This window comes from Micromys minutus (assembly GCF_963924665.1).
Source record: "Micromys minutus genome assembly, chromosome: 9".
NCBI lineage: Eukaryota > Metazoa > Chordata > Mammalia > Rodentia > Muridae > Micromys > Micromys minutus.
This window is the reverse complement of record NC_137978.1, coordinates 36,645,168-36,667,656: the sequence shown is the minus strand read 5'-3', so window position 1 is coordinate 36,667,656 and position 22,489 is coordinate 36,645,168. Positions and strand designations below refer to the sequence as shown.

At 50.0% G+C, this 22,489-nt stretch overlaps 1 protein-coding gene across 2 annotated transcripts in view; it reads right to left on the bottom strand.

Annotated features, from left to right (window-relative positions):
- The window catches only part of HIVEP3 (HIVEP zinc finger 3), a gene marked incomplete at its 5' end in the record, with an annotated part of 36,237 nt that extends 14,024 nt beyond the window's left edge, over positions 1–22,213 (bottom strand). The window contains 2 exons of one of the 2 annotated variants that reach the window (XM_080920910.1): positions 12,987–13,129; positions 17,234–22,213. In XM_080920910.1, the coding sequence (XP_080777036.1) occupies positions 12,987–13,129; positions 17,234–22,210 (5,120 nt within the window). The remainder of the gene's footprint in view (positions 1–12,986; positions 13,130–17,233) is intronic. The other variant, XM_080920909.1, reaches the window with a different exon arrangement.
- Positions 22,214–22,489: the final 276 nt, after the last annotated feature.

Sequence of the window (22,489 nt, the reverse complement as noted above, 5' to 3'; positions counted from 1 at the left end):
GTTTAAAGAGTCCAGACCTACTTGAAGTTGCATTGCAGATAAACAAAATCTCCACAAGAGGCGACTATCCACTTGCTGTGGGAATGGTGCAGACTGGGGAGTACTGGGGCAGGACATAGGAGGTATTCCAGGAGTAAACTCTACAGTTCCTGACAGCTGCCTGTACAGAGGAGGGGTCAGGACAAGAGAGAGACAGAGCATTCGCAGGCTGGGAGTGAGGCAAGGAGGGGCCTCATGTTAACAACTGTGTGTAAGATATAGTTAAGAAACGTATGCACAAACATTTAGCACACAGCTGGAACCTCTGGATGCAGAATTTTGTAGATTTGTGGACAGCAGCGTGGCTTTCTGAGAGAATGGAAGGCTACTCAGGAACACTGTGGCAGGCAGAGGCCTGGGAGGCCCAGAGGAGAGGTGTACAGGAAAAATAAATGCCTGTACAACCTGCCTCACACACAGCAGGGCCAGAGCAACAAGGACTGAGGACAGGGCTGGGCTTTGGGAGCCCAGGAGAGAAGGCTTAGAAGGTGGCAGGCAGCAGAGTCACAGGTCACAGGTCACAGAGGGCCCGAGGATGGTCGCTGAAGGCTCAGGGATTTTGGAGTGACAATTCCGGCTGAACACAGGGCTCAACGCTACAGCTTGATTCAACTCTTTGAAGGCTGAGACTGTAGCTTTGTGGAACACCCTCCTGTCAGTGTGGGCGGGCTCTTTCTCTGCCTGAGCCCAGCATCCACCATGTTGAAGTCAGGCCCTTCCGACCAGTCAGCCATGTTCACTAGAGCATCCCCAGTGTCTAGTGTGATACCTGGTGCCCAGCGAGAGCACAGAAAGTGCTCAGTAATTACAGGTCAGAACAATAGCCAGGGCTTCTGTCCAGGTATGCTGGGGTCAGCACTGATTTTACCACCCCATGAGCCCTGAACACAAGTTTCATCTACTGTTGAGAGCTCCCCCAACATGTACAAATATGAATGAACATGCCCTTCCTTCCTGCTTTCCTTCCTGCCTGCCTTCTCTCCAGTTTTTATAAAAGATTTGTCATGTATACAGTGTTCTACCTGCATGTATGCCTGCAGGCCAGAAGAGGGCACCAGATCCCAGTACAGATGGTTGTGAGCCACCATGTGGATGCTAGGAATTAAACTTAGGACCTCTGGAAGAGCAACCGGTTTTCTTAACTGCTGAGCCATCTCTACAGCCCAGAAGAGAAGCTCTTTCCAGTTTTTTAAATTAAATTTTAAGTTAGCATACAGTATTGAGTTCCAGTATGGCACACCTTGTTTCATTAGACTTTGTTTCCCCTACCCTACATACTCTGCGCCCCTGTACCTGCTTTGGTTGGCTCCTCTCAACACAAAATCCCCCTTTCTGTTTTCTGCCTTATGTAGTCTTAATATATAACCCAGTCCAAGACTCAAACGTCTAGTTTTAAGTGTCTATGTTACAGGCTTATAACATGTAACTTTCTAATGGGAATGATTATAAGCACAGAGCAGAGGCCAGAAGTACTTGAGTCTGACCTCTGGATTTTACCAGAACTTGCTAGTGACCCCTCTCCCTTAGGACCAGTCTATCTTCAATCCTTGGGAATGCAAAGCACTTTACAGACTAAACATTATTCACTGTCATGCCCAGACCCCTAGTCCTTTCCCCCTCGAACAGAAAAGGGAGCCAAGGCCTAAAGAGCTTAACTGACATGGTCAAGACTGCCCAGTGATGACTGGGCACCCAGCTGCCGTGCAGACTGCTGCCCACTCTTAGACGGTGCTGAACGTAGTTTCCCAGTGACCTTGTGTGGTGGTTTGAATATGCTTGGCCCAGGGAGTGCCACTATTAGGAGGTGTGGCCTTGTTGGAGGAAGTGTGTCACCCTCATTCTAGCTGCCTAAAAGCCAGTCTTCTTCTATTTCCCTTCAGAACAAGATGCTGAAGTCTTAGCTTCTCTAGCACCATGCCTGCCTAGATGCTGCCATGTTCCAGTCTTGATGATACTGGACTGAATCCCTGAACCTGTAAGCCAGCACCAATTAAATGCTGTCCTTATAAGAGTTGCCTTGGTCATGGTGTCTGTTCACAACAGTAAAACCCTACCCTGGGATCTGCTGTGCTGCAGACAGGGAAGAATAACATTGTTGCCCACCCAGCCTTTCCTGAAACTGTAGCCTGGGATGAGAAGTCCAGCTGTTGGCAGCTGAAGAGAGCCAGAGCTGGAAAGCAGAGAAGCAAGGTTCTTGGAGCTGGCCACATCCTCACTACTGGATGCTTTCTCTTGGAGGCCTGACACACAGGCTTCCCTTTACAAAGGGGGAGGAGAGGTTGACCCTTTCTGTCCACTCCAAGGTGACTCCAAGACAATCTATTGTTGACAGGCTTGGTGTAGGTGACTCATGACTCTGGAGACCCATGTAGCTTCTCAAAACTCTACTGTCCACCTGTCTCCTGCAGTCCCGACTAGCCAGAGTGCCAGCCAGTCTGGAGTTTCTATTAAAGAAATAGACAACTCTAGGAATTTACAATGTATTAGCTGCAGGGACTCTTAAGATAGACACCCCGACTTTCTGAGATTTAGAGCTGTGACTGAGATTCCGAACCAGGTAGTGGGGGTTCAGTACAGCAGCCCCAACTCTGAAGCTCCCAAGTCCTATAGGTACAGGAAATAGGTCTTGGTCCTTTGGGTTTGGGGAATAATGGGTGGGCTCCCCCCCACCTCTGTGTGTGTGTGTGTGTGTGTGTGTGTGTTTGTTTGTTTGTTTGTACACGCTGACCCGGGCAGCCTAGAGACTCCAAAGCAAAGAAAGCATCCCAGGCAGGCAAGCAGGCAGACCCTCGTCAGGAGGGCTTCAGTCCTCTAGTCAAAGAGGAAAGAGAAAAAATGAGGCTGGCATCATGCTCAAAGCTACTAGGCAGCTGTGAATGGAGACATTTGACATGATCAGCTCTGACTTTGGTGCTGTCATATGACACACTAGGTCTTAGACTGAGGTGAGCTCCCCTCCTACACTCGGGTGACGACACTGAGGTTCCTGTCTGGACAGTCAGTGCATGTGACACCTTGGTTTGTAGCTCTAGACTCTCCGGAGGAGTTTCTAAGACATGAAACTTCCACTAAGTCGATAGGCATTTGGCACAGATGATTCCAGAGGAGGTGTCCATCCTCCTTCTGCAGGTTCCAGAAGAGGGGTGCAGTGGGGTGAGCTGGCAGAGAAGATGAGGTGACCATAGGTTCTGCGTATGACAAAGATGCAGGCATCAGAAGCCACTGTCAGGAGGTGAGCTCCCTGTGGCAACCCCATGCTCCCCATTGCATAAGCCAGGTAGACGACAGGGAGGGACCCGTGACTGAACCTAACGGGCTGCTGGTGGATAAGCTTGTCCAAACCATCACAGTTCTGTCAAACGGGTTTTCTTCCTTAGCCTGCATTCGTTCCTGAGACCAAACAGAGGGTGGGCTGTGGCCAATGCTCAGTGCTGAGAAGTAGAAGGGGTGCCCACGGGAAATGTGCATATGGAAGGCAGGACACATGCCCTCTGAAGGGTCAGAGGCTGCTGCCATCCAGCTAAAGGTGGCACGAAACTGCTGTCTTTTGCAGGTTTCCTGAGAAAACCACAAATCCAGAAGGGGGAAAAAAACAACTAAAAATATCAGCAAACTCATATAGCTTTTACTGGGTGCCAACTGCTATTTTGAAACGCTTGCCTCGCATGTCACCTCATTCAGATCACATGACAGTGGATGTGCCAAGGGCTCTACCCATCCCGCTCACACCAAGGAGACAGTTACAGAGCACCGAGTACCCTGCCCAAGTTTGCACTGCCGGTTAATGGAGCCAGAACTTGAACCCAGGCCACTTGCCTACACAGTCAGGATCTTAAAGGCTGTGTAATTATGCCCCCAAAACAAACAAAATGAAATGGCATAAGTCAAATAGAATTCAAGGAGACAGAGAGCCAACCTAGAACTAAGTGAGCTCAAACTCAGGACTTTTCTCTCCACCGAGCTATGCCATTCTCTTGGATAAGGGGATGGCTGCCACGGCCTCTAGGTTATCCTCTGAGGCAGAGTTGCTACAAAGACTACTTTGTACTTGTGTTGATGTTTCTGCACACCATTCAGGTTTAACTGTAAGCTCTTGTTTCTCCTTCAATGTTGGGTATATAAAGGCTTTTCAACTTCCTTATTGTATTATGATCTTTTGACAACTCTGGTAATGTGGGTACAATCACGCCAAGTGAGATGATGTGACTGGAAATGTTCATGCTGGGTGTCTCGGGAACTGAGAGAAGCCTTTGTCTGTGAAGTTCAGGGCCGGTGCTCAGCGGTTGGCATGCTTGGGGAGATCCAGCCACAGTGAACTGGTTAACCCCAAGGAAGCTCAAACAAGGAATAATGTCTGTAGGGGAGGAGCAGGTGCCAGGTGGCACTGCCTGCTGGGCCATGTAAAAATACTCAGTTGCCGACAGAGACCTTGATGAAGCTTTAAATGATGGGGTTTGGGGGATGGTGGCTGAGCTGTGAGGCCAGTGTGGTGTCTGCATCAGCTCTGGACACATCTGATCAGGATTCTGAAAAAATGACAGCAGGCATTGAAGTTTTGCTAGGTGGGGGTTATTTAATGTGTCCCCTGCCCCCAGTCCCAGATCTTTGGGACTGGGAACCCCACACAGGTACAGAGCCCAGCAGCCAGCAGAGGATTCTACTCTTTACACCTATGTTAGCTTTCAGTGGCATGCTGTCAGTCCTAGCCTGAGCCTGGGGCTGATGAAAGGCCACCGGACTCTGATCTTGGCCTCAAGCTATCTACAAGGCCACAAAACAAAACAATTTATTGCTGCAGACAGAGCCAAGGGGCCAGACCTGGCAGAGGGGTGGTTGGTCATGGGTCTCTGGTACTTCCACTCAAGAATGACAGTTATGATAGTCTATGACGGTAAGTAGGCATAACCGACAAGACTTTTGGCCCTTGAGTCCTGGGTAGGCATAGCATAGAAGACATGTAAGTAGGTCAATCCAGAAGCTAGGGAGAAGTGAGTTTTCTGAGGATGTGGGTGTCTGGGATCCCACTCTCCAAGAGTCTTGATATCTCTGTCTCCCCATTTGTGTGTTTTCAAGCCAACTAGACCCCATTCTTGGAGCACCTTTTCCAAGATACCTCATTTCAGGGGGTGGCACCCTCCAGAGGTTCTTGCTCAGGAAGGAGAACCTTGTTGAAGGGCGTGTGTGGCTCTTGGATATTCCCAGAGATTTAGCTTCTCTGCAAGGTGACTGGGATTCAAATGTCTCCTGCAGGTTTCCTTTGAGCCATGTCTCTAGTGTTGGGCTCTGTGGTTCTCAGCTCAGACAGATCATTGGTAACAGGGGCTGGAGAGGCCCCACATGTCCCATCATGACTAACCCACAGCTTATCCAACCCTCCAGACTGTCATCACTGTACAAATAGCCCAGCATTGCAGAGGCCCACAGAGCAGGTCCCCACACTCCAAGACCAAGCCTTATCCTACTTCTTTCTATCACAATTTGGAAAAGTGACCCTTGGCAGAAAGAACACCACTCTATGGGTCTCCAGCTCCAGGACCCACAAGCTGAGACTTTCTGCTCTTACTTCCAAAGGGGCCCAAAGACAGAAAAGGTAAGTGAGCCACAGCTAAAAAGATTCAGGTGCCCATGTTCAACCCTCCATATGTCCCTAGAGCCATGTGTCCCTGGTTGATTTGTTGTCTGTGGCCTACACAGTTGCAGAACAAGTCAAGTTTCCCCTCCCTTTGATAGGTTTGTCTACACAAGACCATATACCCTCTGGCTAAGCTGGTGGAAGGCAGGCAGGCGGGAAGGCATGAGGAAGGGGAAGGAAGTGCCGCTCCTACTGAGCACTCCTGCATGCCACCGGAGTGCTGAGACACCCCCAGCATCAACTCTGGCTGCTTCCAAAGCCATAAGCAAAGGCACTCTCTCCCGTGCCTCAGAGCCTTGGAAGGTTAGGATGTGTCTCCACACAGACTTGGGTACAGGTGAAGCCATGACAGTCACCGAAGAGCTCTTTGAAAGGAAGTGACATGACTTTTTTTTTTTTTTTTTGAAAACCATCCTACTGGCTGTCATTTACTGAAGCTGAGGGATAGTGACTTTTGTTGTCCCTGTGGCATAGTGGCTGACAAGAAGCAACGTAAAGAGGAAGGAGGAGGGGAACAGTCCATCATGGAGGGGCTGTTCATGACTGTGCAGTCGGAGCAGAGAGAAAGAAACACTGGTAGCCCCTTTTCAGTCAGAGTTCCTGGTCAATGGGTCCGTACCACCCCATGTTTATGTGGCTCTTCCCTCCTTAGTTAAACACCCCTGGGACATCCTCACCAGCACACCCAGAAGTGTGCTTCCTTGGCGACTCAGTCCAGTGAAGTGCTAACGAACATGAGCATCATGGTGGGGGAACACCCTCCTGCCTCTTCCTCTATCTTTCTACCCCCACACCCCCCCCCCCCTTTTTTAAATCAGCCTATGATTTTACCTGAAGAATGGGAGGGAAAACTGGTAATGCAGTTCTGGGAGTTGTCAAAAAATGAGTGGATGAAGACTTGGCCAACCCAAGAAAATGGATCCCTAAATCACCAGGAGGGACAGCAGTAGATCAACCTAAGTTAAGATCACAGGAAGAGAGGACAGGGGACCATCCTCCCCTCTGCCTGTCACCCTCAGGGAAATGTCGTCTTCTGTCCTTTCTTGACTTGTTTCCTCACTCTCCCTAACATCATCTTTTCCTTTCTATCAACCATTTTAGCTGTGTGAACACACACACACACACACACACACACACACACACACACACACACACACACACACACGGTCAAACAAAGAAGGTCTTGCTCCTCCCCCCACAGCTTCCCAGCTTCCATTCCTCCCCTGTCTTGGTTTTCTCCTCCCTATCCATCCTTTTAGAGTGGGGATTTACATACACGGCTTCTATTCCTCACTTCAGCCTGGACCACAGGGAAACCATTGCCTTGGAAACAACTCCCATCACAGCCACGAGTGCTCCCCACAGGCCTGTGCAGCAGACATTTCCCTGTCCCCACCTCCCTGGGCCTCTAGGCAGGGTACTGCTTAGCTGAGTCCTCAACTCTTGGCTTCTAGGACTCCACTTGGCTCTGGGTTTCCTGAGTCTCATCATCATCCTTGGCTCTCCCTCAATACAGATGTATCCGGCCCCTCTTCTGCAAATCCTCTCCCTTCTCTCTTCTCTATCTCCTCAGGTTACCCCATCTAGTCAGAGCCGCAAACTGTGCTGCACACTTACAAGTTCCATGTGTGTATTTCCAGCTCAGGCCTGTCCAATGAGAGCCAGGCTCAAGTACCAGCTGTCCATGCCTCGCTAAATATCCTCATGTGGAGGAAGAGCAGCACGCTCAAATTTACATGCTCCCACTGCCCCCAGGGTCAGATATCCACTCTCCCAGCTTGGTTCTTGTGTTGTTCTCTGCTCTGCCATGTGCCCAGCGGTTATGGGGGCCATGCTCAAGGTGGCCATTTCAGCCATCTTGTTCTCTTGTTGGGAGTCCCAGGGTTCCCACCCTGCTGTCCTTGAAACTGCCCCACCAGCTGGCAAGTTTAACATTATCTCACAATAGCTAAGGTAGCAATGACCTAACATAAAGGCTCCTTTGGACTCTCAGTATCCCATGGTCTTCACTGCCTAGGTAACCACTGGTTTCCCCTAAAATTCATGTCGCATTCTCCAGTGGAGACAGAATGATCAGATTTGAAGATATCAAGAAAAATGGGACAATGCTGGCATGCCCTCTGTGAGGACAGTTACCTCCCACCCCAGCCCACAACGAGAAGGGTCAGCTGTGCCCAAGACTGGATGTGAGTGACCTTTGACCTCTGCAAAGTACAAGTCACTGTTGACTTTGATAAAGCAGCTGCCAAGGTAGGAGAGACCCCAGGCCACCTGGAATGGAACTGGGAAGGAAGAGAAGTAGAGAGAACCTGAGCCGGAGGCAGCCGCTCTGCAAGTTTTTTTTCCTTTACATTTTGAAATTTTATTTTTAGATTTTTACTTTATGTGTATGAGTGTTTTGCCTACATGTGTACCATCTGTATGCCTGGTGCCCATAGAGCCCAGAAGAGGGTATCAGATATCCTGGAACTGGGATTTTTATGGGTAGAAGATTGTGAGCCACCACGTGGGTGCAGAGAATTGAACCCAGGTCTTCTGTAAGAGTAGGAGGTGCTCTAAATTGCTGAGCCATCTCTCCAGCCCCAATTTAATTATTTTAATTTTGTGTGCACATATAAGTCCATGTAAATATATGTACCAAGTGTATGCCCAATGCTTGAAGAGGCCATAAGATAGGTGTTGGGTCCCCTTCAGCTTACAGTCACTGCTAGCTACCATGTGGGTGCTGGGAACTGAACTCTGGTCCTCTGCAAGAGCAATAAGTGCTCTTAACTATTGAGCCATCTTTCCAGTCCCAACCTGGGAGTGAGTGAGTGAGTATGTATGTATGTATGTATGTATGTATGTATGTATGCATGCATGTATGCATTTTTAAACAACTATTAAAACCTAGCTATTCAAGGAGAGATTTGAAGTGGGAACGAATTTGGGTGTAGTTATCTGAATGAAGTGAGGCCAAGAGGGATGAGGCCAGGGCTCTTACTGGGAACAAAAGGTTATTTCCTCAGCATAGCATTTGGGTCCTTCTGACAGAGGCCTGTTGGTCAAGGGGTGAGTCTGTGAACCTCCCTTCTCTATCTTTAGGGAGCAGGGAGCTCAGCCCAGAATGAGACTTGGAACTGTGCTCCAATTCTAACCTGAGGCTCACTGTTCATGACAGCTGTCTGAGGGCCTCCCCTAAATGGATCTGGGTCCCCTGAACTTCACTAGCTTCTTTCATTGTGTCCACAGACCTCAGCACACACAGCTAACCTGGACAAGGCATGAACAGGCACTGCCATCAGCCAGGTAATACCTATCCATCCCAGGAGCTTCTTCTATGCCAGCCACAGGGCTGAGTTCCCAGCCTCCCTTGCAGCAAAGGCGCTTGAATTAGAACAATGTAGTCATTACACTCAAGGAACAATATAACTGTATGTGCACAAACACTGTTTCGCAGAACGAGCCCTTTCACACCACTAAGGCAAATTCGGAGTGCTGGGTACAATCCATCACAGTGCCCTAGGTACTCCCGGACGCTACCTGGAAAAGGAAGGCTTTTTTCAGGTATGAAAGTAGCAGGGAACATAGAGGGGGCACTAGGCTGAGAAGTCAGGGCAGTCCACAGGGGTAAACACTGTGCAAAAGCCTTAATACCAAGTCTAGAAGAGACTAATATGGTATTATGGAAACTATCTATGGTCTGCCATGGTGGGGACCTCAGAGGTTCACCAGACAGGGGTAGTGTTCACCTTTGAAGGTAGCAGGTAGATATGACAAAAGGTAGAAGCCATAGGCAGCAGAAAGTGAAGGCACCTGGGCAGGTTAGACTTCCAGGCTGAGTTAAAACTGTACAGATAAAAACCACAGGAAGAACCATGTGGAGAGATGCTCAGTGGCCCTAACATTGGAGGATGGAAGGTAGGATGCAGAGATACAGGAAGAGAGAAGCCATTCTGCATGGAATCCAGAGAGAAAGCATTTGAGGTGATGTTGAGGTTTGAGTGTGAAGGTTTCATCATCTGAAGCCCAAAAGTTGGAGGAGAAGTGATGGTTTGAATGAGAATGAACCCATATTTGAATGTCTGGTTCCCAGTCAGTGGACTGTTTAGGAAGGATCAGGAGGTGTGGCCTTTCCGAAGGAGGTATATCACTGGGGAGCTCACTGCAGACCTAGTCCCCGCCTCCCCTGCCCTACCCCACTTACTGCCAGTAGATACGATGTGAGCTCTCAGCTACTGCTCCAGCACCATGCCTGTGTGCTGCCATACTCCCTGCCACAATAGTCATGGACTCACACTCTGAAACTGCAAACAAATCCCCAATTAAATGTTTTCTTTTATAAACTGCCTTAGTCACCATCTCTTCATAGCAGTAGAAAAGTAACCAAGACACTATGAATGGGTAGTGTGGGCCTTGCTTAGCTGTGCTGAGTAAGCCACCTAGGCAAAGATGCCACAGGCATCCAGAGAAAGGTCTAGAGCTCAGAGTGAGGGCCCAGCTCTGATCTCAGACATTGCAGTAAGAGTAATGAGAAGTGTGAAGTCAAAGAGTTGGATGATATCAGCAAGGGAGACAGTATCGGGAAGAATCAAAGAGCCTCAGTGGTCACTTGGAGAGCTCTGACCAGCCCACCATATATACCCCAGCTGCCAAACGACCCTGTTCACCTCACCCAGCCTGGCCCTCCAGCTGTCTGTCATACCACTCTGTCCACACCACCCAGCCTGGCCCTGCAGCTCTGGGAAGCTCCCTGTGGCTGCCGTGGGCATCTCAGCCCTGATGGCTCCTACCTCAGCACAGGGTTTTGCATTGCTACCTTGATTTGGCCCACAAGCAGCTGAAGTACCAGATGATAGTTTGATACTAACTGGGTCACTATAACGTCTAGCTCAAAGCACCTACAAGGCACAGATTTAAGTCTATCCTCCATGACAATCGACTAATTGGTCAACTGCTAGACCGAGGGACGAGGGATGTGGCTGGTGATCCAAAGATGTGAGGAAGCTAGACACACAGAGCATCCGTCTGCTATACTTGGCTTCTGCCGTTTGCACCTATAGAGATACCACAGAGAAACCCCCACTAGCGGATGCATGGGAAGCAGACCAGTCCCACCAGTGCTGTTGACTGAATGTTTGAAGTTCTCTGAGGCACAGACATGAATGGGGTTGTCTCTCCCTACTCCCATGGTCTTAGACTACACAACTTGGTAGTTAGTGGTCAAGACTCCAGGGCCAAGGAGGGTACATTAGCAGCTGGCAAACTGTAGAAGTCATGTGCCAGTTCTTTCTCCCAGGCCCATGCTCCCAGAAATAAGACACAGACCCAAAGATATATTTACAAATATCTTGGTCAAATAGCTAGGCTCCTCTCTGACTAGAACCATAACTTAAGATAACCCACTTATTTTAACCCACATTCTATCACATGGCTGGTTACCTGTGCTTAGGTACCACTTGTCTTGCCTCCTCACATCTTCCCGGGCCAATCTCCCACACCTGGCTCTATCCCAGAATCCCTTCTGCCTCCCGGATGTCCCACCTTCTATTTCCTGCCTAAGTCATAGGGTTTTTAATTGACAGGTGATACATTTATACAATACACAAGATATTCTCTCTGCAGCTTACAGTGAGCTGTTCTGCCTTCCTCTCTGGGCTTTTGCTGGACTCTGAGCAGGCTTCATTAAAGACCCTTTTCCTATATGCACTGCTGTGAAACAAGATATTGTAAGTGTTAAAGAGAAAAAGAAGACATCACTGAGGCTAAGGAGAAAGGGATAGTGTGGACAGATGGACTGGCCTCTCAGGATGTGTTCAGGATACCAGAATAGGTGCACCCATGGTGACAGATGAGACAAGTGCTTGGTGAGTCCTGGTCCCCTTCATGAGATGCTGTGGCGGTGTCCTCAGATATGTGTCAACACAAAATGCTCCCCCTTTCCACATTAGCAAATATTCCTAGCGGGCAACACCTATCCCATGAAAGAAGAGGTTCACCAGAATCAAGGGTAGAGCCTGGGTGGGAGTTGGGGTGAGGGGCAGCCGAGCTGAGGATGGAATGGCCCTGATTGTTGATACCACGTGACCAGCTGGAATGGTGAGGATGACATTTCCCACAGCCAAGAGCAGAGTGAGGCATGTGAGATGGAGACAAAGATCTGGGCACAGAAGAGGGGCTTGTTACTGTCCATGTGATGAGTTTGTGGGACCCGTATCCTTCCTTGGCCTCATGGGGCTTATGATACTGGCACAAACCTGTTGCTATCCCCTTCACAGAGGATGAGGATGACAGGGCATAGCTACCAAGCCTGGATCTTTGAACATGGTGGTATAGAGTGCACAGCCACACGAGGGCGCTCTAACCAAATGGCAGGCACAGGAAGCCACTGTCCCCAAGTGTAAAGAGGGTCAGGTTCTGAAGCACCACCTATGGCCCTGTTTTTGTCAAAGGTTGTTTTTTTTTTTTTTTTGGTATTGGGGATGTGCTTCAGGGATGTTTACCATCTCCTGACCCTGTACCTATAAAAACCAATTCCTGTCCCCAAGAGCCCTTCTAGCCACTACAAAATGCCAACTTTCCAGAGACTCCCACAAGCTGTCACTGTGTGTCTCCATGAGGTAGTCACTTGCAGATGCCGAAGAGCAAGTGTGCCCAGTAATGGCTGATGTTCTCAGAGGCTCATCATGGTGATTGCTTGACTCAGAACTGTGAAGAACTGGTACCACCCTGGTCGCGACAGGGACACAGACACAGGACCCCAAGACAGACACCATGATACCTGCTCACAGACATGTTGGCTACACAGAACACAAAATGCACAAAGAACTTCCACAAAGGACATCTGAAGCCAGGTGCCCTCCTAGAGTCTGGGGCACATGGTGGTGTGTTCCAGAGGGACAAAATAATGAGTCCTGGACAGTGGGCAGGGCAGAGACAGTGTAAAGGGCGTCCAATGACCCCTCAGTGCCATGGGAAATGGGATGTGACCTGGGTGTCCTGGGCTGGATGGAGGCAACGCACTCTGAAGAAAACGACAATCTAGACTGACACAGAGCTGGGGACTTCACATCACTTCAGTGCTGGACTGAGAACCGGACAAGATCTGTGGACACAGGGCTAGAAAAAGACCTTGGCTTTTCCAGATCGTCACCAAGGATTCCTGGTGGCATTCTCAAAACAGATGGCCCTGGGGTCCCACAGTATAGGGAGGCCCCATGAGGACTACAGGTACCTTTGGGCATCCCACAGTCAGGAGCCAGTGACCACCTCTGCGCGCAGGTGTTGGTGGGGTCTCCACGCAGGAAGCAGACTGCAAACACAGCATGAACCTTACCCTCCTTCGAAGATCTTGACCCTCGCCGGCTCGCCTCTCTTGGAAGTGGGAGTACCTTCCTCTGCCTTCCCTTGCTTTTCTTCCTTCTCCACTCTAGCTGGGTCTTTCTGGCTCTCTGGGGAAACCAGCGACGGGAGGTGCACCTGAACTCCATCAGGACAACAGAACCAAGATTGGTTAACCTTGTGTACTGGGTCAAGGGCAAAGATACATGTGCCCTTGTGGCCTTCTGGTTTTCACTCAATTTCCCTCCACAGAGTCAAGGACTGGCCACAAGAGACAGTCTTCTCCAAGCTGTGTTTGACCCCCTCTCAAGATCATTTTCCCCTGAGACACACAGGTAGGTCTTTGTGTTCTATACTAGTCTTGGAGCCTTTGGGAATATGTCTCATTCACCTTGGTAACTCCAGTACTTAAAATAGATCAAAAAGACACATAGTTCTGAAGAAATAGGTGAAGTCTTGGCTCTGCCTCAAGGCTCAGAAAGCCAAAGCAGCCTCCCAGGTTAAGGGTGGGGCTCCAACAATGCATAGTCTCTCCTGCTTCCTGAGCCAATACCGAAGACCAGAAACCATAGGTTCTCAGGATGCAGAAACAGCCCAAGAGTGTGGACCGAGGTATCCACTCTCTGTAGAGCAATGGGCCACAGTGAGACCTGCTCCGTGAGGAGGGCTGACACTGATTGTCAGTTTCCAACATTTTCCAGTGTCCTGAGAATATATTCTTTAAGTCTGAGGCTGGGGTTGTGTGTGTGTTTATCTTTACATAGGGTGCTGATAAAGGGCACCTTGAGAACCAGAAGTGAGTTCCAATGTCAAACAGACCACTGGAGACTGAGATACCCTTAGATAGATTACTACACTCTCTGGGGTTTGAAGCTAATAAGGCTTTAGGTCATTTTAAAAAGATTTTATTTTTATTTATGGTGTATGTGTATGTGTTTATTTATGTATGTACGTGCACAGAAATGAACAGGGCATCAGATAGCTGGAGTCACAGAGGGTTATTGTAAGCCACTTCCTGTGGGTTCTGGGGTTCTAAACTCTTGTCCTCTATAAGAAGAATCAGCACTCTTAACTAAGGAGCCATCTCTCCAGCCCGGCTTAGATCATCTTAACGATTCATTCAGAAACTAACTTCTGTGACTCTGTGAGCCCCACAGAATCTCTCCTAATGGGCAGGGGAAATGGAAACCAAGCTCAGGTCTGGACAGCTGTACTAGTGGAAGCCAAGCAGTTAGATTTCTAGGGAATACTTCCCATTTCTCCCTTGGTCTGCAATCCACAGAGTGGCCAAGGGGTCCATCACAGGCAGGTGCACAGTGTCTCCCTTTCTACCTGATGCCACTCTGGGGAGGCCAGAGGAGGTTAGGATTGAGTGGCAGTGCAGTTCCAGGAAACAGTGCCTAAACTGAGTGGGGTGGGGGCTTAGGACCTATGTTAGCACTGAATAGTAAGGTGGGTCATGTTCACTAGGACATATACACAGTTTCACTGGTCAGCACTGTTACCCATCCTCACAGTCTTGAGCTAAGTTAGCACCACCCCTCATTTTCAGATGAAGAAACCAAGGCACATGGAGGTTAGGCAAACGGTGCATAGCCACATGGCTGGAAAAGTGAAACTGTGGGCCTCAAACCCAGGCAGTTCAGTTCTTGCTCCCATTGTAGGGCTATGGCTGTTAGAGTGAGGCCCATGGAGGGGGAAAAGGGGAAGGAAAAGCATAAGAAAAGAAATGATAGCAAGACAGATGAATGTGTGAGTCCCTCCAGGATCTAAATGCACATGACCAAATTCAATGTGACATGCAGTAAACCTGCAAGATGACAGCAAAGCCAGGCTTCCTAGTGCTTAGATAAATGACATTTTCATAATGTCTAGGGGAACAAGGTGACAACTGTCATCAGAGTGTGTAGAAGAGCTTGAACTGTAGCCAAGTACAGGTTGGGTGGTGCTGGGGTTGGCAGGGGGTATGCCTCCCATCATGGAGGCATTTGAGCAAGGGAATTGGGGCTGTAGAAAGACCATGCAGTCATATTAATGTGCAATATCTGTGCACTTTGGGCAGGAAAAATTAAATTCCAAGGAAATGCCTGTAGGTTTTTAGCTCATTTTAGGAAAGCAGCCGAATGAAAAAAAAATGACTGTTAAATTTAGAGTCCAAAGACCAACACTTCTCTGACACCTCTCAGCAGGGAACAGAGACAGTTCAGACCTGTTTCAAAGGGTTTTGAAGTGAGCTCTAGTTCTGAATCTGATCTTTGCCATTTACTGTGTGGCCCTGTGTAAGTTACTTTGCCTCTCTGAACTTTGATCTATTTACCTATTGTACCCTAGTTTCCCAGGGTGCTATAAAAACAAAAGTAAAGTTTAGCACAGTATCTGGCACACAGCAGGTGCCCCAAAAGTTGTGAATGTAATTATGCCAGCATCCTGGCAATAGCCACAGTTTATGGTCATTACATCAGAAGTGGAAATCCTGTCCAGAGATGTCTGTGGACTGACAAAGACATCAGAAAATACATTTGGAAAGCAGTTTGTGAAGAGTATCCAGCTGAGCTCAGGGTACTTCTGATATGACTTTCACCCCCATGAGGAAAGCAGAAGGTATGAGCATCTGGGAAGCTACAGACACAGGTCTGCTCTCAGGTCTACAGAAAGAGTCTGGGTTCCAGTGTCTGTGCGGGATTTGGTCAAAGCACCTGGTTGGAACAGTTACATGTGGACATCATGAATTTTGCAATTATATTTAAAACATTTCATTCCTCAAGTAATAATGAGAGAGGGGAAGGGGAGAGGAGGGGAGGGGAGGAAAAAGGAGAGGAGAGGAGAGGAGAGGAGAGAAGAAGAGAAGAGAAGAGAAGAGAAGAGAAGAGAAGAGAAGAGAAGAGAAGAGAAGAGAAGAGAAGAGAAGAGAAAAACTCTTTAGATCCAGCTAGGTCTGCTTAGTTCAAATTCTGGAATTCCCAAATGTTTGCCCAAGTCCTTGACCTCTTTTAGCCTCTGAGCCCAGGTTCCTTCATCTGTGTAATGGAGGAGGTGATGCTGCCTTACAGGTGGAGGTGAGCAGTAGTCCCAGGGTCCCACGTAGGGCTTGGCACCAATCAAGATCACTGGTCACTCCACACATTCCAGGCACGGTTTGAATGTTAAAAGTCCCATATAAACTGGTACTGTTTGGGAAGGTTGTTCAACCATTAGGAGGTGCATGCTCACTGAAGGAAGGGGGTGTCTATTGTGAGGACCTTAAGGATTTATAGCTGGGCTCTCCACTTCCTGCATGTAGAAGCAATGTAGAACCAGCCAACTTCCAAATGCCTTCTCTGCCTCTCCCATAGTTTCCTGGTCACTATGTATTATATCCTTCTGAAACTATAAATCAAAACAAATCTTTTCCCTAAGCTCCTTTTGTCAGGATATTTTTGTCACACTAGGCCAGCATACGTCATGGCCTGAAGCTTTAGGCTAGCCTTGCCTGCGGAAAAGTGTTGTCGTTTTATGCAAATTGGAATTTTTGAGTTTCAAATCTGTTAAATTATACGGAAAACTTTATTTCATAGCTCCTGAAGTAGCCCAGGTCAGAGGCAATGGAAGAATAAACATGAGCTGCATTAAGCGCCTACTGCTAGTCCGTAGCACAAATGGCTCAAATAGTGAGTGGCATTGTCTCCTAAAGGTAGAGAGGTTTACCACAGCCCAGTTCTATGCACCATCTTACAGGAAAGGGCTGTTTCAGGAGTAGATTGTGTCAAATTTGGAAATGAGATGATTTTAAGGGGTAGTAGAGGATTAATTAAAAAAAAAAAACAGCAGATACAGATTAAAAAAAAAAAAGCAGAAAGAAACTAATAAGAAAATGGAGAACCACATGGGAAAGGGCTGGAATATAGTTCTAAAATTACTCAAAGTATCCCTACCAATTTTCCCAACTCTGTTCTATAGAGAATCACTCTTTACCTTCCTGAAACTAAACTTCTGATTTTACAACAGAAACTTTTGGAAAAGTAGCACCATTTTGCTGCTAACATTATTGCAATTATGTTAGGGACACAGGGCAGAGAAGCCCATTGAACATTTTTTTTTTTTTTTTTTTTTTTTTTTTTTAATGAGGTCAAAACTGCCAGAGAGAAAAATGTGCCTCCCACCCCAAGCTGGCTTTAATTCTACAAACTTAGCATTAAGACGATGTAGCTTTAAAAGCTCAACACAAGCTTTTGCATTTGGTGGCTAGAACAAGGCAGAACTTACCTCTGTCATGCGGGGCTTTCGGGAGTTGGATGGAACCAGCCTTCCTGCCTCAGGATGCGGAGCTGTGGCCATGGTATATGTCTCTTTGCTCACCTTCTGCTTAGATCTCAGGAGGGACAAAGCAGCTTTAGTGGAAACCCCTGGAAGGTTGGGGTTGTACAAACTTATGCACCAACCAGCGTAAACAGAGGACCTCCTATCTGCATGCTGGATGTGATTTGGCTTAATGTAGTTTAAATAGCACCAACTGACATTAGTGGTCGTGTGGAGGCTGGGGAACTGCAGTACCTTCTTTGAGTCTGTACCTTCTTGCAATTTGGCTGGTTTAGGGGAAGTATCTGAAAGAGACAGAGAACTAGGAGGTGCCAGGGGAGGGAGGTCAGTCTGTTCCTTTGGATCTTCTTTCTTTACACTCAGCGGAGGCATACCTCTTCGATGAGCTTTGCCAGATGGTTGGGCATATTCCTTCAAAGCTTCTGAGCCTGGGGCTGTCCCATGGGGCAGTGTGGAATGAGAGAGGGGAGAAAGTTCTTTTGGGTCTGATGCATCTGAAGACAAGCTGGAAAGTGTTTCTGCCTCCTTCCTGCTCTGGCCCTGGCTGCCCACATGGGGTTTCTCTGTCTTCTTCCTGTCCTCTGTACTGGTCAGCACGACACTACAGGTACTCACAAGTTCCAGTTTTTCATCTGCCTTGGAAGCTTCCTCCTCCTTTACCCTTTTTTGCTGCTGGGTTTCCATGGTAAGTTCAAGACTGCCGGCTGGGGAAAGAACGCGCTTGCTTCCACCGGCTGTGGGTGAGCACCCCTCTAGGCTCAGGATACCCTCAGAAGATAGTGAAGTGACTTTCCTTTCAGGCACTCTCAGATATGGTGTCTGGAAACTTCTGCTTTGTTCCTTGCTAGATGGCCCAGGCTCAGCCTCATACACATCAGCCCCACAAACAGTCATACTTTTGGGGGAGGGTTCCTCATACTTGGTAAGAGCAGTGCTTGCTGAGCTACCTGGAGACTGTGTGACCAAGATCTGAGACAAAGTGGTGTACATGGCACTCCCGTAGGATGGCATGTGGGTCTGGATACGAACAGGAACCACCAGCGACACCATAGCATCTGGACAGGCAGGCAGGGCCAGTGGTGAGGCTGATGTGGGGGCTGGGGAGGTGGCTTGGGGAGTCACAGGAGGCAGCTGGATGTCACTGCTATATTCTGTGCTGCTGGAGGGGCCAGGAGGTCCTGTTGCCAGAGGGGGCAGGCTGGTTTTGATTGAGGGCAAGTGACTTTCTATTTCACCAGGGAGCTGCAGTGTAAACTGGGATTGCAGAGGGAGAAAATATCCGGAGAGGGTCGAGGGGGCGGGGCATGGCATGGGGAGAAAGGAAGGAGGCTGCTGGAAGGGGATATCTGCAGCGTGAGGCAGGAGCTGGGGGAGATGAAGCTGGCTGGGGTGTAGCACAGTAGGCTGTAGAGGAAGTGGTGGGGCTTGGAACAAGGAAGGTGGGAGTGGGGGCATAGAGTACGGGGAGGAGAGGAGGCCAGCCATTGCTTGTGTGGGAAAGAACTCAGAGGACTGTTCTTGCTCCTGAGGCAAGAGCTGCTGCAAGGAGAAAAGGGAGACTGGAGGGGGCAGCTGGGTGCCAAGAGGTTGGAACACTTGCAGAGCTTCTGTGTAGGGTGGGCTGGACCCCAGTGGGGGCCTGTCCTGCATCTGGCCCTTGCTTCCTGAGAGCCCACCTTGTATAGTGGCCACAGAGATCTGGGGCACAGAGCTTTTTGTGGAAGGCTTGCTGGCTGAGGGCTCCTCACTGCTCTCTTGTTTTCCTTTGGGGGTGGCCTCCAGCTCTGCCTCTGGAGGTCTGCTCAGGGAGGCCTGTCTTACCAGAAAGCATTTTCTTCTTTCTGGTGGAGCCGCTGGAGGTGGCGGAGCTGCAGGCACTGCTACAGATGGTCCTGTTGGAGACAAGCTGCCATAGTCAAAGGATTTGCTTCGGGTCTCGGTCATGTGTGAGGAATGGGGCACGTTGGGGCTCTGCTCTGAGGCCGACCTTCTCATTTCTCGGGCATGTGGGTGGTGGCTGGGGACAGTCAGCATGTGGGTTCCCAAGGTTTTGGTGCGTGTGTCTGATGGGGGTCCAGGGGTCTCAGCTTTTCCGTGGTCTTCTCTGTCGAATGAAGCCGAGCGGCTGGAGCCACTCAGAGAAATGCTGCTCTCCTGGCTTGGGCTTCGAGACAGAGGCACGGAAGACTCAAAGCTGGACTCCCCCGAGGACTGTGCCATCTCAGCCAGGCGGAGTCTCTTTTTCTTGGGTGGCAGCTTCTCTGCTGGGAGCTGTGCCAGTGTCTGGCTGCGCTGGGGCCACTGGAACTCTTCTGTCTTCTCAGGCTCCTTTGGAGGTGGTTCAGGCTCTGTGTCAGGCCTGTCTGGTTCTTCAGTCACGAGGATCTCTGGAACCTGAATGTTGGGCTGGCGGACCAACCTCGGCTGCAGGGAGTGAGCTGAGCGTCCGTGCGGGGCAGGTGGCGGGGATGAGAACTGGGCCAGGGGCTTGTCTTCTTCCAGGCTACCGGGCTGCTCCAGCGGGTCAGACTTCTCAAAGGAGCTGGTGTGCTGGATGACAGAAATTTCTTTGGACATCGTTCTCCTCTCCTTCCCTGGTTCTGACCCAGCTCCTGGCTTGGGAGTCCTGGGCTGGAAGCTCGTGGGTCCCTCTAAAGAGGACACTGATTTGTTTGCTTCTGCTGGTGACTTGGTGGACTCCAGGGGAAGGTTATGAGCTGTGTCTGATGGGCCGGGGCTGCCAAAGGCAGGTGGTTCTTCCTCATCCCCAAGGCTTTTTTCCTTCCGTCTTTTTCTCAGTGGAGTGAGTTCCAAGGTGGCCCCCAGTTTATAATGCATCATCTGGGACCAAGGCTCAGGCTCAGCCTGAGTCTTTTCCACTTCGTGAGCACCTGCAGAGTGGGCTTTTGTGATCTGGAGCTCAGAGCAGTAGTACTTCTTGTGAGCTTCATAGTTGTCTCTCTTTTTGTACCGAGCACCACAGATGGTACATTCGTAGTTCACACCTTTTGTTTTCAACCCTTTCTTGGTCTTTTTCGTAAGGTCGCTTTCCTTGGGTTCTGGTTCATCGGAGGGCTTGGTGGTGGGGTCTTTGCAGCTTGGTCCAGGCTCCTCGGAACTGTACTCACCCCCCAAAGGTAATTCAATGGCTGGCTGGCGCTTTAGCATCCGTGGGTGGGAGGTAAACACAGGGGTGCTGCGGCTGGGGACCTCGGGGTCAGCAATGTGGTCATCAAAGGAGTAGCTACCACGGAAGGTGTGGTGGGGGGTGCTGATGGTGCAGGCGGCAGAAGGCATTGAGTGGCTTCTCAGGAGAGGCACGGGGTGCGTGGAGCTGGGTGGGTGCTGGAGGCCCAGCAGTGATTGTTCCTGCTTTGTCTTCTCCCCATGGGACGATAGCGACTCCCGGTAGAGGCTGGATTTTGGGGACTCCACGCTGCTGCGCCTGGTTAGAGAACTCCTCCTGGGCTTCACACTATCGATCTCACTGGTGTCCACCACGGCCTCATTGATGGTGATAAGCTTGGTGATGTGTTCAATCACTTGTGTCCTGGGTACAGACAAAGGCACCAAGCTAGGCTTGTCTTCAGCAGACAGAGGCAGTAGGGGCTGGGCGGAGGTGGAGGCCAGCATGGAGGTCCGCTGCCCAATCCGTCCACATTTGCCGAAGATGATCTCTGCGTAGGACTTGGCATTGGTGTTTGGGGGGCTGACCTGCTGCTCAGCGCTCTCAGAGCGTGAGAAATACCCAGACTCCGTGCTGCCTTTGCTCCCTGGGCTCAGGAATGTCTGCTCCTCGATCAGCTTCTTCCTCTCACTCAGGCGGAGTGCCAGCTTCTGCTTGATGGTGTGTGTGTCTTCTAGTTTATGACTCAGGGGATGTTCTGATGAGGCTTCTGCAAATGGGGCGGGGTCTTCCAGCGATGGTGCAGTGCTTGACTGGGACAGGGAGCAGCGTTCCTGGCTGGAACCGTGGCTCCCAGAGCTGTACAAACTACTTGAGAGCAGGGGGTGCTTAGATTTGGGGAGAACATCTGTGGCAAGACCTGATGTGGCACTGGTTTCCTCCTCAGAGTCTGTGCTTTCTCCCTCAGTGGGCTCCTCAAACTCTTCCCCAGGGATCCTCTCCATCTCCAGCCCAGGGGGGTACATCTCAGTGCTGGAGCCAGAAGCCAGGCCAGCTTTGATGCGGTGGGCATGGGACTTCCTGTGCTTGTAGAGGTTACTCTTGGTCTTGAAGGAGAAGCCACAGGGGCCACAGGGGTAGGGCCTCTCACCTGTGTGTGAGCGAATGTGTTTCTGGAGCACACTGGGCTTGGCGCAGGGCCGGCTACAGTATTGACATATATACTTGCCTGGCTTCTGCGGTTTTCTCTCTTTCTTGTGTGCCTCTTCTGTGGGCTTCAGGGAAATCTGTGAGGGACGAGGCACAAAGACCTTAGGGATGCCAGGCAGGTCCTCGGGAGGAAGGACAGAAGCATGGGATGGGAGGAGCTGGCTCTGTGGATGCAGCCCGGGGGTCACAAAGGAGCCTGAGGGTCCAGGTCTCGTGGGGTCAACCAGCTGCCACGTGGACCCCTCAAGGAGATGCTCTGGTTTACCAGGGGACATGAATGCTGGTGTCAGAGGGTGCTGCGGAAGCTGTGAGATGTGGGCCGAGGCCTCGATGGATGGCCTCCGGGGAGGCTTCTGCTGCTGGCCTGTTTTCTCCTGAGCACCTTCCCTAAGAGCCACTGAGGGGCCTGAGAAAGGCTTCAGGGCTAGGAGCTCCTGGCTGACACTCTCTGAGGGAGCAGTAGTGCCACTGCCAGGGTATGGAGTGCTGGAAGAAACACTAGTCTGAATGGCCTCTCCTTTGGTCAGCCGCTTCCGGGGACTTCCATCAGCCTTCTTGGTGCCCTTGATGCCTTGGTCAGGATCCATGACCTTCACAAGACTTCAGATGCTACTCAGGGAGTTCAGGGTAGGTCGCATTTATAAATAATCCACGTGTACCGAAGTGTCTAGCTTTGGCCACATTGGTCAAGAGCTGTGCAAGCCAACCCCACGATGGCTTTGGGGCTGGGCTTTTTATCCCCTCAAGTGTCGGTTGCTGCAAGTGGACTCAGAGCAGGTCCTGGTGCCCACACTGTTCATATTGGTGTGGTATAGCCCTCTACTCGGCAGACAGAAAGCACACTGGCACTTTTCTGCCTGAACGTC